The sequence below is a fragment of the Engraulis encrasicolus genome, chromosome 12 (assembly GCF_034702125.1).
Source record: "Engraulis encrasicolus isolate BLACKSEA-1 chromosome 12, IST_EnEncr_1.0, whole genome shotgun sequence".
NCBI classification, from domain to species: Eukaryota; Metazoa; Chordata; class Actinopteri; order Clupeiformes; family Engraulidae; genus Engraulis; species Engraulis encrasicolus.
The window spans coordinates 6,610,396-6,624,568 of NC_085868.1; the positions used below are offsets into that span (position 1 = coordinate 6,610,396).

The following is a 14,173-nucleotide window of genomic DNA, read 5'->3' on the forward strand; positions in this document are numbered from 1 at the left end:
CTGCCTGTTTTCTCCTTCTCAACCCTCTCACCCTCTCTCCTCTATAGCTGGTCTGTCCTTTTCTCACTCCCTCACTCCTTCATCCCCTTGTTCTCTCTCATTCCTCTCTTTTTCTTATACCCTTGTCCGTCTGTGGGTCCTTATAGGCAAGACCTCCATGATGTGATACTACTCTAAGCAGGAGTCCCTGACAAATGTCTCTCTCCTCCTCTCTCTCTCTATTTCAGTGTTTCCCAACCTTTTTTGTCTTGTGTACCCCTAAGCCTTTTCGTTGTGCCATGAGTACCCTCTAAGTCAAGTTCTATATCACTTTCTCCATCCCAATGTAACTAAGCTCCATATATTTGTTAAATTTTCATTTTTCCACGTAGCCCCTGCAGTGTGCTCGCGTACCCCTAGTGGTACACGTACCCCTGGTTGGGAAACACTGCTCTATTTTATTCTGTTCTTTCTCACATCCCTCTCTCCTTCTCCTCTCCTCCAGCTGGTCTGATGATCCCGTGGCGTCGGCGCTGGTGCGTTCTGAAGGACGAGACCTTCATGTGGTTCCGCTCCAAGCAGGAGTCCCTGAAGAGTGGCTGGCTCTACAAGAAGGGCGGCGGCCTCTCCACGCTGTCCAGACGCAACTGGAAGATGAGGTGGTTTGTGCTGCGCGACACCAAGCTCATGTACTTTGACAACGACAGCGAGGAGAAGCTGAAGGGAACCATCGACATCCGCGGCGCCAAGTAAGTGCTGCTGACCCAATAGAATTCATGCACTTGTTCTGCATAGTACGTGTTGGCCAGTAAGCTTCTTGTATTTGCTCGGCTCAGTAAGTCCTGGCCAATCGGATTCATGTGTTATATCTGCCAAGTATGTTCTGACCAGTAAGATTCATGTATTCATTCCACTAAAGTAAGTGTTGGCCAATAGGCTTCATGCACTGGCTGACTTGAGCAAATCCTGGCCAATAGGCTTCAAATATCCACCTCACCATTGAGGAGCTGGCCAATTAGTCTTCATGTATCTTCCTTGTGCCGCTCTGTGCCGTCCACAGGGAGATCGTGGATAACCATGAGAAGGAGAACGCTCTGAACATCGTGACTGAGGAGAGGACCTACCAGGTGTTTGCAGAGTCACCAGAGGACGCCAGGTAAGGCTTGGGCAGGTGGCGGCAAATTGGAGATTCAAGACGGACGAGATTCAAGAGTTTGTATCATTGTTGGCATCACAGCCCTCAGTAGCAGTAGTAGATTCCCATTTAAAGAACAGATGTGATGGAGGTGTTCCCTGCGCAGTTCGTCCCCCTCGGGGCCGCAAACTTACCACCTCGTCAACGCAACGGTTTGGCAATGAGAGGCACATTACGAGACCGCTGAGCCAGAGAGAGTAGAGAGAGAGAGGTTCCATTGACCCATTGTTTCCTGGTTCTATTATGGCCCCCCTTAGGCAGACCTAGGCAGACCTAAGGACTGTTCTATTCATTGTAGGAGCATTATGACACGCCCCTTTAGGCAGACCGGAACCTGGTCATGTTAGGTGCCCATAGAAACCTATTATGTTGGCATATCTCTATAGAATATCTCTGGCTGAGCTAAAGGGCCGGTCCGATAGCCCAACGCTACCGCACTGTATTGAGGCCTCGTGAGGGAGGCTTACTAACGTTCCACGCCACACTCTGCTAGCTGGCCTCCGTTACACAGACAAGATCAATTTGGGGCTGCACAAAATTATATTGCCTCTGGTCATGCACAGTGACACTTAATTGTTACACAAAATAAATGCTTAGTCCACTTTGTGCCTGTATATAAATAAAATAAATCATATGAATATAAACTAAAATTAATATTCATTTAAATTAATATTATTCATTTAACATTAATATTGTACTATATTGCTCTCTCTCTCTCTCTCTTTCTCTCTCTCTCTCTCTCTCTCTCTCTCTCTCTCTCTCTCTCTCTCTCTCTCTCTCTCTCCCCTCAGTGGTTGGTTTAATGTGCTGAGTAAGGTGCACGTGGCGACTCAAGAGCAGTTAATGGAGATGTCTCATGAGCAGGCCAACCCAAAGAACGCAGTGGTGAGAACATCTCTGATATTACCCTTTTTTGTTCGTTCGTGTGTGTGTGTGTGTGTGTGTGTGTGTGTGTGTGTGTGTGTGTGTGTGTGTGTGTGTGTGTGTGTGTGTGTGTGTGTGTGTGTGTGTGTGTGTGTGTGTGTGTTTATGTGCTACTTGATTAGTGGGTTCAAATAAAAGAATTCAAGTGTGTGTGTGCGTGCGTGTGTGTGTGTGTGTGGACACGTGCATTTGTTTCACTGTTAAGCACTGATGTTGTATATTCATTCTGTACTCTCTGATGTTCAGGGCACTCTGGATGTTGGCCTCATCGACTCCGTTTGTGCCTCTGACAACCCTGACCGGTGAGCTACTCACTCCCTCTGCAGGCTGATTAGAGAACTGCACCAGGCAACAAAATGTCCACCTCCTTGGAAACCTGTAGCAAACATATGCCAAACAATTTTGCAAAAAAGAGTGTTACAGTTTTTGAAGAGCCCTGTGTATGTGTATTTACACCAGTGTCTCCCAAGGGGACAGCTGATGAGGTAGCGCTTAGCTGCCATTGGGGGGCGTTAGTCTATTTTAGTTGCTTACACTAAGCGGGCGTTGGCAGACTTATGCTGAGGTCAAGAGGATGTTGGGAGGCTTATGATGACGTCCAGGGGCTGTTTATTGAGAACCGCTGATTTAGAGCATCTTATACTGTGCCATCATTACCCTACCTAGCCTCATAATAGACACCACTCCACCAATGGAATGCTTTAATAGTGATTTCAAGTCAAGTCAAGTCAAGTTGGTTTTATTGTCAATTTCTTTACATGCAATGGTCATACAAAGAATTTGAAATTACATTTCTAGCTTTCCCATGCAGACATAGACTAATCTAGGTAAGGACATAGACAGTATAGACATAGACAGTACTCATACATGGACATAAGACAGTATGGACATAGACAGTGCTCATACAGACATTTAAAGTGCAAGACTGGACAACAGAAGACTTGATTTAAAAGACGTAGGTAACTGCCATAGCACTGTACTACACTAACACAACATTACACAGGGCATTTAGTAATTCATTACGACTTGGTCATTGGCCTTCTGGTAACAGTAAATGTAAAACAGGGGTCATGATGGTGATTATGTTTATGCAATGAGGTGTGTGTGTGTGCGCGCATACATACATGCATGTGTGATTATTTTATTTCATGAATGTTTGTGTGTGTGTGCTTACGTGTGTGTGCTTACGTCTGTTTTTGCTTACGTGTGTGTGTGTGTGTGTTTGTGTGTGTTTGTGTGTGTGTGTGTGTGTGTGTGTGTGTGTGTGTGTGTGTGTGTGTGTGTGTGTGTGTGTGTGTGTGTGTGTGTGTGTGTGTGTGTGTGTGTGTGTGTGTGTGTGTTTGCAGGCCCAATTCGTTTGTGATCATCACGGCTAATCGTGTGATCCACTGCAACTCTGAGATGCCAGAGGAGATGCACCACTGGATCAGCCTCCTGCAGAAACCCAAAGGAGACTCCAAGATAGACGGGCAGGAGTTCCTAGTCAGAGGTAAGGTTTTTAGTTGGGTTTTTTTTTCAGTAGCAACAACATCTAGCCAGCCACCTCATTGGGTAGGCTACAATGGAAACACTATGTAATATCATGTGCTAGTACTGTACCATTAATTTACTTCTACTTTTAATTTGGCCACCTCTGAGAATAGCCTCTTGAGATCTCTTTTTCAAGCCGGTCCAGCATTACATTACATTGGAAAAAAGTAGGAAAAAGTAAATACTAATGGACAATACTCAAAACACTTAACACAAACACATACACACTCTAGACTACTAACTACAGATAGCATTGCTCCCCAAACTACCCCCCAACCCCCACCCCCTGTCATTACCAGCCATTGAAATGAGTAAAAAACATTAAATGTGACTAAATCTTTTAGTCGTCACTATTTATTAACATCCTGGGTTAAGCGCCTCAGAAGCACCTGACACCCGTGGGCAACACGTTGGTGATGCCTGGTGTATTCAGTGTGAACAGAGCATGTACCCATAAATACATTTGCATGTGCTGATGTGTGTATTTCTCCTGTCAGGCTGGCTGCACAAGGAGATGAAGACCAATGCCAAGAGCACGTCCCTCAAGCTGAAGAAGCGCTGGTTCGTGCTGACCAACAACTCGCTGGACTACTACAAGTCGTCCGAGCGCAGCGCCTCCAAGATGGGCACGCTGGTCCTCAACAGCCTCTGCTCCGTGGTGCAGCCTGAGGAGAGGGTCTTCAAGGACACTGGTCAGTACTATTAATATACTACTACTATTACTGAGGAAAAGGTCTTTAAGCACACTGGTCAGTACTACTACTATTACTTACTACTACTACTACTACTACTACTACTACTACTACTACTACTACTATTACTACTACTACTACTACTACTATTACTACTACTAATACTATTACTATTACTACTATTATTACTCAGGATAGGATCTGTAAGGACACTGGTCAGTACTACACTACTACTACTACAAAAGACGTTTGGTAAACAGTGAATAAAATCAAAATGCTAATTAGAAATGAGTACATATGTCCCCCAAAACAATATTTTTTCTCGGTTTTTAACACTTAATATGTTGTCTTTTCACTATTCTCCATCTAATGAATAGATTGAATGTTTTGAAAATTATAGCATTTTGATTTTATTCACTGTTTACCAACCGTCCCAACTTCACCGGAGTTGAGGTTTGTACTACTACTACTACTACTACTACTACTACTACTACTACTACTACTACTATTACTATTACTACTATTACTATTACTCCTCCTACTACAACTACGTCTACGTCTACTTTTATTACTACTACTACTATTATTACGACTACTATTATTACTGAGGAGACGGTCTTTAAGGACACTGGTCAGTACAATACTGTTACTACTCCTACTTCTACTACTACTAGGCTACTACTATTATTACTACACAGGGCTTGTGTGTGTGTGTTTTGTGGTGTTTGTTTGTTGTCTCATGTTTCATGTTTGCATTTGTGTGTGTGTGTGTGTGTGTGTGTGTGTGTGTGTGTGTGTGTGTGTGTGTGTGTGTGTGTGTGTGTGTGTGTGTGTGTGTGTGTGTGTGTGTGTGTGTGTGTGTGTGTGTGTGTGCGTGTGTGTGTGTGTGTGTGTGTATTGCCCCACAGGCTACTGGAACATCATCATCTTCGGCCGTAAGCACTCGTACCGTCTGTACACCAAGATGCTGAACGAGGCTATGCGGTGGGCGTCGGCCATACAGGGCGTCATCGACAACAAGGTTCCCATAGAAACGCCCACGCAGCAGCTGATCCGCGACATCAAGGTACACATTTACAATCATGCACATACACACACCACACGCATACAACACACACACACACACACACACACACACACACACACACACACACACACACACACACACACACACACACACACACACACACACACACACACACACACACACACACACACACACACACACACACACACACACACCGTGCACACAGAGATACAGAAACACACATACATATACAGTACACCCTTGCACACATAAACACATACGCATGCACACTGGCACACATTAACACATAAACACGCACACAGACGTGCACACACACACACACACACACGTGTAAGCACACACACACGTAAGCACACACGCGTAAGCACACACACACCAACAAGGTTCCCATAAGGTTCCCATAGAAACATCTACACTGCAACACATGCATACACACATGATGATGAATGGATGTTGGATGTTGGATGGATGGATGGATGGATGGATGTTGTATGGATGTCCTTGTCTCACTTATCATAAGAAGGGCTTTTAGTCTCACAGCTTCTTAAACAGATTTGTCCCACTCAACGATTTTAACAACAAAATCCCTTCATAGGAGATTTTGCCATCACACGTTAATGCATGTTCTTCTGATTTCTAATGAACTTGTTCAACTTTGTCTGCCCTTGTAGGACACCTTACAAACCAGTAAACCTTTTTTATGTAGACATCATTAAAACTTTGATGTACAGAAAACGTGCATGCAGGAAAGCAGCAAAAAACCCTGACACTATGCATGATTGCATGATCTTGGTGTAAATTGATCACATCTTTGTGATGCGTAAAGGCATTCATTCATAGCTTGGCAGGGAAGGAGCAAAATATTTGTTATATTTTTTAAATATTCATTTTCACTCCTGCTTGCATGATTTTGGAGTTAATTGATTATATCTTCATGATGCTTAAATAAGTCATTCATACGTACGTAGTGTGGCAGGGAAGGAGCAAAATATTTGTTTTGTTTATTTATTTATTTTTTAATATTTATTTTCACGACAAGTGTTGTTTTTTCAGGAAAAAACTAGGGGAAGCTCAAAATTGCCGGGTGCGCCTTCTTTAACATCATGGACGCGAGGATCGTGGACAAGGGTCTGTTGACTGTGGTGTCTTGCAAACAAAGTTGAACTAGTTCCTGCCTGTCTAGTTGTCCCGTCATTTGTTCGTTTTTTTATATCTGTCCCGTCATTTATTTAATATTTATTTACATTTATTTATTATTTACAATTTATTTAATTGTTTATTTATTTATTCATTTTGGTTATGATTTCTTTCCGTGACCTCTTACCTCTGGGTGACCTCTTGAACTCTGGCCAATAGGAAAGCAGTGTGAACTCTGAGGCGGTGGAGCAAATGTACCGGCGGAACCCCATCCTCAGATATACCCAGCATCCTTTGCACTCGCCCCTGCTGCCCCTGCCGTATGGGGAGGTCAGCTTCAGCAGTGAGTATACGTACTGTACCTGTAAAACGCACACACGCACGCGCGCGCACACACACACACACACACACACACACACACACACACACACACACACACACACACACACACACATACACACCCTACAGGGAGGTCAGAGTACCTGTGACGTGCGCACACACACACACACAGCTGATGGCTGTGCGTTGGACCAAACAATGATGCCATTCTGGTTCAAATTGCCTCTGCTCTGCCTTGGCCAAGGCTATGGTGAGAGCAGGTTCGCACTTCGCACACTGAATGAGACACTAAGGTCAAGCACAAGGATTTTTTTTCATTTTTCTCAGAGCAGAGTAGAGCAGACGTTTCAGGGTTCTGTCTTTATCAGTGCTCTCTGTGCTCTCCATGAGCGCTCGCCATAGAGCACAGAGAGCACTGATGAAGGCAGACACCTGAAACGTCTGCTCTACTCTGCTCTGAGAAAAATGAAAAAAGTCCTTGTGCCTGTCCTTAGTGTCTCATTCAGTGCACGAACCTGCTCTCACCCTGAAGCACCTGCTTGTCTCTTTGAACATGTAGAGCACAACATTATCCCCGTTTCTTGACCAAGGCTATGACCAGCCAAAAGATGACCTTTTGTTCTTTTGTCCTCTTCTTGCCATTGCCTATGTCTCTCACTTTGTCATTTAATCTGTCTAACCTCCTCTCTTGTCTTTATGTCGTCTCTCTCTCTCTCTCTCTCTCTCTCTCTCTCTCTCTCTCTCTCTCTCTCTCTCTCTCTCTCTCTCTCTCTCTCTCTCTCTCTCTCTCTCTCTCTCCAGTTCAAAAGGAGCCAGGTTACTCCAGTCTTCAGGACGAGGCTGTGAAGATGTTCAACTCTCTGCAGGAGATGGAGACAGTACCGGATCCCGTTCCCATCATCCAGGTTACTATTATATTATATTATATTATATTATATTATATTATATTATATCATATCATATCATATCATATCATATCATATCATATTATATTATATTATATTATATTATATTATATTATATTATATTATATTATATTATATTATAACTGCATCCCATTATATTTAGTTGCGGCCATTAAATTGTTAATTACTAGTAATTATGCACAAGAAGATTGATTTAGGTATGAAATGAAATGAATCCCCATTTTGATTCAAAGTAACATGTAATGCAAATTGTGCAAAAAAAGAGGTTGCTTTCTGAAACGCCTCCGTCAGTGCAATTAAAATTCAATGCAAGTAGCAGGGAGTGCATTTGGTTTCTGTTGGAGGTTTTGCATCTGAGAAGACAAGGTTTTAGAAACCATACTGTAGCTTGTATTGTCCCTTTGTGTCTATGTGGTGATAGTCTGAACAAAATATGAAAAGCTTCATTGCAAAATGATGTATTTTGGGAAATTTACATTTTTTGTATTGGGTCTTTGTATTGCTAAATTCATTTTATATATGTTTAAAGCGTATGTTCTCAGAATACATTTGAATGGCAAGAATTCATACTTAGGATGTCTGAACAGTCGTTTCCGATTATAATCTGCAAAAGTAAAAAACTGCCACTTACATCATTATGCAACGCAACTTTTCATATACCTATGATACAATATGTTATACAAGATAACATTATTTATTTATTTTTTTTACTTAAAAAAAATAAAAAAATTGAACTTCTTTTTATTTTTCATTCAAAAAGTGCAGTCACACAAAACAACAAATCCACATTACAGGTCGTAGGAAAGCATAAAATAAAAACAATTGTACACAACAGTAAGACAGAGGGAACAGAGAGAGAAAAAAACTATTAAATGAAAAAACAGGACAACCCTGGTCCACCTCCAAATGAAAGCCTCCACTTTCATATGTAAAAACGCCTTTAGGCTCTCCATGCTATACAGCTCCTGGATTTTATCTTTCCATAGTTCAATTGTTGGTGGTTGAGGCTGTAACCATAATGTCGTAATAACTTTATTAGCAATTAAGAGAAGCGTTCGTAATAGATCTGTATCATCATTTTCATCAAGATCATCTGGTAGTACCCCTAGGACAAAATATGATGGTTCTAGAGGCAAGTCTATTAATAGGCATTTCTTAATTTCTTTTTGTACATTTTGCCAGTAACCAGAGATAATCGGGCAATCCCAAAAAATATGTAAAGATTACATTACTAATGTTACTGTTATTATTGTTATCCAGGGCATACTGCAAACGTGCCAGGATCTGCGCCCGCTGCGTGATGAGGTCTACTGTCAGGTGATCAAACAGACCAATCACGTACCACATCCCAACGGTCCAGCCAATCGCGCGCTCTGGCACCTTCTAACATGCATGAGCTGCACCTTCCTGCCCAGCAGAGCCATACTCAGATACCTGAGGTTTCACCTGAAGAGGTGAGTACACTCATGCACATAAACATACACACACACATGCACGTTCGCACACACACACACACACACACACACACACACACACACACACACACACACACACACACACACACACACACACACACACACACACACACACACACGGTCGTAGAGTGCAGTACCGCCCAGAAGAGTGGAGTCTCTCGTAATACCCTTAAAACATCTCTGGTGTGTTTGAGTCAACGATGCGCATGCATTCATGAGGACGTGGATTCTGAACGAGTCAATACAAGTCCTAACATCTGCATATTTCTGTTTTGTATCAGGATCTCCCAACGCTTCCCCGGTACAGAGATAGAGAAGTACGCCCAGTTCATCGCCGAGTCCCTGAAGAAGACCAAGTCGCGCGAGTACGTGCCATCCCAGGAGGAGATCGCCGCTCTGCTGGTGAGGCAGGAGATGACAACCACCGTTTACTGCCACGGAGGAGGGTCATGCAAGATATCCATCAACTCACACACGACTGCTGGGGAGGTGAGGACGACACACACACACACACACACGCACGCACGCACGCATGCCCATACACACACGCACGCACGTACGCTCCACTGCCATGGAAGAGGATCTTGAAAGATATCAATCATCACGACTGGTTGGGAGGTGAGGGCGATACACACACACACACACACACACACACACACACACACACACACACACACACACACACACACACACACACACACACACTCACACACACTCACACACACACACACTACGGCCTCGGAGGAGGATCCTGACAGATATATTCAATAACTCACACACTATTGTCGAGGAGGTCAGGACTGATGAAGGGGGGCGGGAGAGAGAGAGAGAGAGAGAGAGAGAGAGAGAGAGAGAGAGAGAGAGAGAGAGAGAGAGAGAGAGAGAGAGAGAGAGAGAGAGAGAGAGAGATCAAACACGTTCACTGTGCCTCTTACTGCAGCAGATGCATGCATATGCTGCTTTGAGCCTTTGATGTGATTCGGTCTATATTTCTCATTGTTGTTGGGTGTGTGTGTGTCACTAGGTGGTTGAGAAGTTAATCCGCGGCCTGGCTATGGAGGACAGTAGGAACATGTTCTCGCTGTTTGAGCATAACAAGGTGACGGACAGGGCCATCGAGAGCCGCATCATCGTGGCTGATGTCCTTGCCAAGTTCGAGAGGTATGGCATCACCTATTACTTTTGAACTTTTACACAAATGATCTTCCATTGCTTCCAAAATGAGGATGGTTATGAAGTATACACATCTTATGAAGACAAACTGGGCTACTTCTCAGTGACTAGACCCAGAGAGGACTCTGAGGAAGACGCACGTGCGTCGAAACATCAGTCACTTTGTGCACCAAAAAATAAAAAAAACTCTAAAAGTATGATGAGGACAAAATGCCATGTCACACAACCCCCTGGGGGTGCGCCAGAAATTTCAGAGGGTGCACAGAATTTTGTTTGTTTTGAAGTTGTGACCAAAATTCTGTTAGCGAACATTATAATTAGGCCAAATCAAAACCAAATTAAAACACGTTTTGGTCCCCATGTAAAGTCATTAAGGTACTGATTAATGTATCAAGGAAGAATGATTGTAATTAATCACTTAAATCATTTTTAGTCCATATACAGTACATGTGTAGAAGTTTGGGTTGGGGGTGCACAGCTTGTCTTGGTCACAGGTAAGGGTGTGCGTGAAGAAAAAAAGGTTAAGAACCACTGCTGTAGTGTCAAGCTGAGTGGTGGTGTTGAGTCAGCCTGGTTTGTGTTTCCATTACAAGCCATGTTACCTGGAATTCCTGACGTTACCCTATTAGCATCAGCTTACGTTGGCTAGTTGACAGGCGTAAGATCGACACCTGAATTGTAAAATAGGCTATAAATAGTTTGAGCAACATCTATTTTAAGATGCTGCAATATTGATTTTGTGCTTTGATTTTAATATCAATCATCAAAGTGTCAGACTAAAGATATTTTTAAGGTAGTTGATCAGGTGGCCGCCATTTATGTTTATGGATTCACCGTTGCTGTGGTTTTTAGCATACTCAGGTAATTGAAAAGCAACAAACGGCGTCTAAGTCGTGCCATGAGGAGCTGTGCTGGGTTAAAAAAAAACAGGCAGTGGAAATGCGTCATATGTTTCTCTGATGACCTTCTCTTGCCACAGGTTGGCAGGAAGTGAGGACGAGGAGGAGGAGGGGCCATGGAGGCTCTACTTCAAGCTGTACTGCTTCCTGGATGTGGAGAGCATGCCCAAGGAGGGGGTGGAGTTTGCATTCATGTTTGAACAGGTGAGTTGCTGGGGACCAAGGAGAAGTTAAGTTTGATTAGTTGTAGGGGTGTTTGTCGAGAATGGTAAATATAACCAGGGTTAAAGCCATCTTCTACATTATTTTATTCTCACACCTGACTATAACAACCAACTGTTTTTACCCTCTACATGGAATCATTTAAATGTCAAATGTCATAATTTAATGAACATTAAAAGGTATTATACTATTGGCCCATGAGTTTCCCGGCCCCTGAGGAGACTCTATAGCACGCACCTATTATTATTATTATTATTAATATTATTATTATTACCGTATTAATTATATCTTTGTTATTGTCTTCCTAGGCCCATGAGAGCCTGATCAGTGGTCACTTCCCTGCTCCAGAGGAGACTCTGCAGCACCTGGCTGCCCTGCGTCTGCAGTACCTGCACGGGGATGTGACCCCTCGCCCCGCCTGGACCCTGAACGCCGTCTACCCTGTAGGACGCCTACGCACACGCGTCCTGCAGTCTACCAAGGGACCCGGGGCCGCAGCGGTAAACACACACACACACACACACTCGCAAACTGATACAGACTTGTGCACATATGCGAACATTTTCACTGGCTCCAAATCATTGTCTGGTTTGAAATGGAAGAGATAACCAGCTTGGCCAGACTTGACTTATTGGCAAACTTTGGTGCTGCCGTGCCCTAATGGTTAGGGAGGTGGTCTTAAGATAGGAGGATTGCAGGTTTGAAACCCAGCCTTACCTCTCGCTACACCTCCCTCCATGGCCAAAGAGACCTTGAGCAAGGGACCTAACCCCACACTGCTCCAGAGACTGTAACCAATATCTTATCAAATAACTGTTCAGATAAGTGTAATAGTACAAAATGAAAGAACTTGTCCCCGCTAATACATTGTCATTGCTTGTTTTTCATAGGTGAGCGCTCTGAGTGGGTCAGGGCTGGGGGGTCCGGGGGATCGGACGTCTTCGGGCTCTGTGGGAAGCACAGTGGAACGCCGCAAGAACAGCTTCCTGGATGGAACACTGAGGAGGAGTTTCAAGGTGACACTTTGCGTGCATTTGTGTCCGTGCGTGTATGTGCGGACAAATCGGACATTTTACTTATTGCACATTACATACCGTGCACCTTGCATTTATTACAACTTGCACGAATTGCACCTTTAATGCAACACCTTTCACTAAATGGCATATTTATTTCCCGCCAGTGCATTCCGCACTGAAGCCATTGCAACTTAAGTTGTGGTCCTGAACACCGCAGAGGAGCACTTTTGTCATAGTTTTCCTGCCGTGTCGGCAAATTTCTGTTGCTGCAGCAAGTTTGCTTGCCAAGTCGTGGTGCACAACAGGCTTGTACGAAATTCCGAATTGAATGAATTTGAATTCAAAGTAATGCCATAATATGAACTAGGTGGTGGTGTTCTATGCACTCTCAATGGGTGGTGTAGCTTACCGGTAAATTCAAAGAATCTCAAGGTAATGACACCACCTAGTGTTCGTATAATGGCATTACTTTGAATTTAAATTAATTCAATTCGGAATTTTGTACAAGCCTGGTGCACAAACGCGATAGACGGTTCTAGTCGGCCTGTCATCTTAACGCTCTGATATGATGCCATGTGTGTTCCTCAGACGGGCTCCCTGAAGAAGCAGCGCGTGGAGGAGGAGCAGATGCTGGAGATGTTTGTGAAGGAGGAGACCTCGGCCACCCGCACCTCCGTCACGGAGAAGTGGGGCCGTCTGCAGGGCCTCCCCCAGCACCAGGCCATGCTCAAATACATGACCATCGTCAAGGAGTGGCCCGGGTACGGCTCTACGCTCTTCGATGTGGAGGTGAGGGAACACACACACACACACACACACACACACACACACACACACACACACACACACACACACACACACACACACACACACACACACACGTGCACACACACATACACACCCACACACACACACGTACACACACACTCAAATATTAAATAATAAATTGAGCCTGTAATTCACCCTTGACCTCTCTCTCTTGCTCTCTCTCCTACCATCTCCCTCACAATCTCTCTCTTGCCCCCTTCGTCTCTCTCTCTCTCCCCCCTCCATCTTGCTCTGTCTCTTCCCCTCACCCATATTCCATCTCTCTCTCTCTCTCTCTCTCTCTCTCTCTCTCTCTCTCTCTCTCTCTCTCTCTCTCTCTCCCCCTCTCTCTCCATCTCCTTCTGCAGTGTAAGGAGGGTGGTTTCCCCCATGACCTGTGGCTGGGTGTGAGTGCTGAGAACGTCTCTGTGTATAAGCGTGGCGAGTGCAAGCCTCTGGAGACCTTCCAGTACGAGCACATCGTCTTCTTCGGGGCGCCGCAGCCCAGCACCTACAAGATCACTGTTGACGAGAGGGAGATGTTCTTCGACACGCCACTGGTAAACACACAAACACACACACGCACACATACAGATATACACACTTTTCTCACGTGACAAGGTTTGCGCAGGTCTGCACATTTCTGTTGCCACTGCGAATTTCTGTTGCTAAACCATGAAAATGCTCAGTCATAATACTGCAATGGTCAATCAGGTTCTGTTTGTGCAACATGGCAGTATGGTAGTATTTGTGCTGCAAAAAGAAACATATTGCTAGAAATATGGCCATCATTTTAGGGGGATCTCAGGGG

General features: G+C 44.2%; 1 protein-coding gene across 1 annotated transcript in view; it reads left to right on the top strand.

Moving 5' to 3' along the window:
• Positions 1-14,173, top strand: part of myo10l1 (myosin X, like 1) — a 165,540-nt gene that overhangs the window by 148,930 nt on the left and 2,437 nt on the right. Inside the window, exons 28-45 of the mRNA XM_063211547.1 lie at positions 485-728; positions 1,040-1,135; positions 1,966-2,059; positions 2,345-2,400; positions 3,445-3,587; positions 4,126-4,320; positions 5,229-5,386; positions 6,422-6,496; positions 6,725-6,848; positions 7,646-7,749; positions 9,031-9,224; positions 9,527-9,734; positions 10,270-10,406; positions 11,398-11,521; positions 11,848-12,039; positions 12,430-12,555; positions 13,144-13,344; positions 13,731-13,922. Coding sequence (XP_063067617.1) covers positions 485-728; positions 1,040-1,135; positions 1,966-2,059; positions 2,345-2,400; positions 3,445-3,587; positions 4,126-4,320; positions 5,229-5,386; positions 6,422-6,496; positions 6,725-6,848; positions 7,646-7,749; positions 9,031-9,224; positions 9,527-9,734; positions 10,270-10,406; positions 11,398-11,521; positions 11,848-12,039; positions 12,430-12,555; positions 13,144-13,344; positions 13,731-13,922 — 2,663 coding nt within the window. The remainder of the gene's footprint in view (positions 1-484; positions 729-1,039; positions 1,136-1,965; positions 2,060-2,344; positions 2,401-3,444; positions 3,588-4,125; positions 4,321-5,228; positions 5,387-6,421; positions 6,497-6,724; positions 6,849-7,645; positions 7,750-9,030; positions 9,225-9,526; positions 9,735-10,269; positions 10,407-11,397; positions 11,522-11,847; positions 12,040-12,429; positions 12,556-13,143; positions 13,345-13,730; positions 13,923-14,173) is intronic.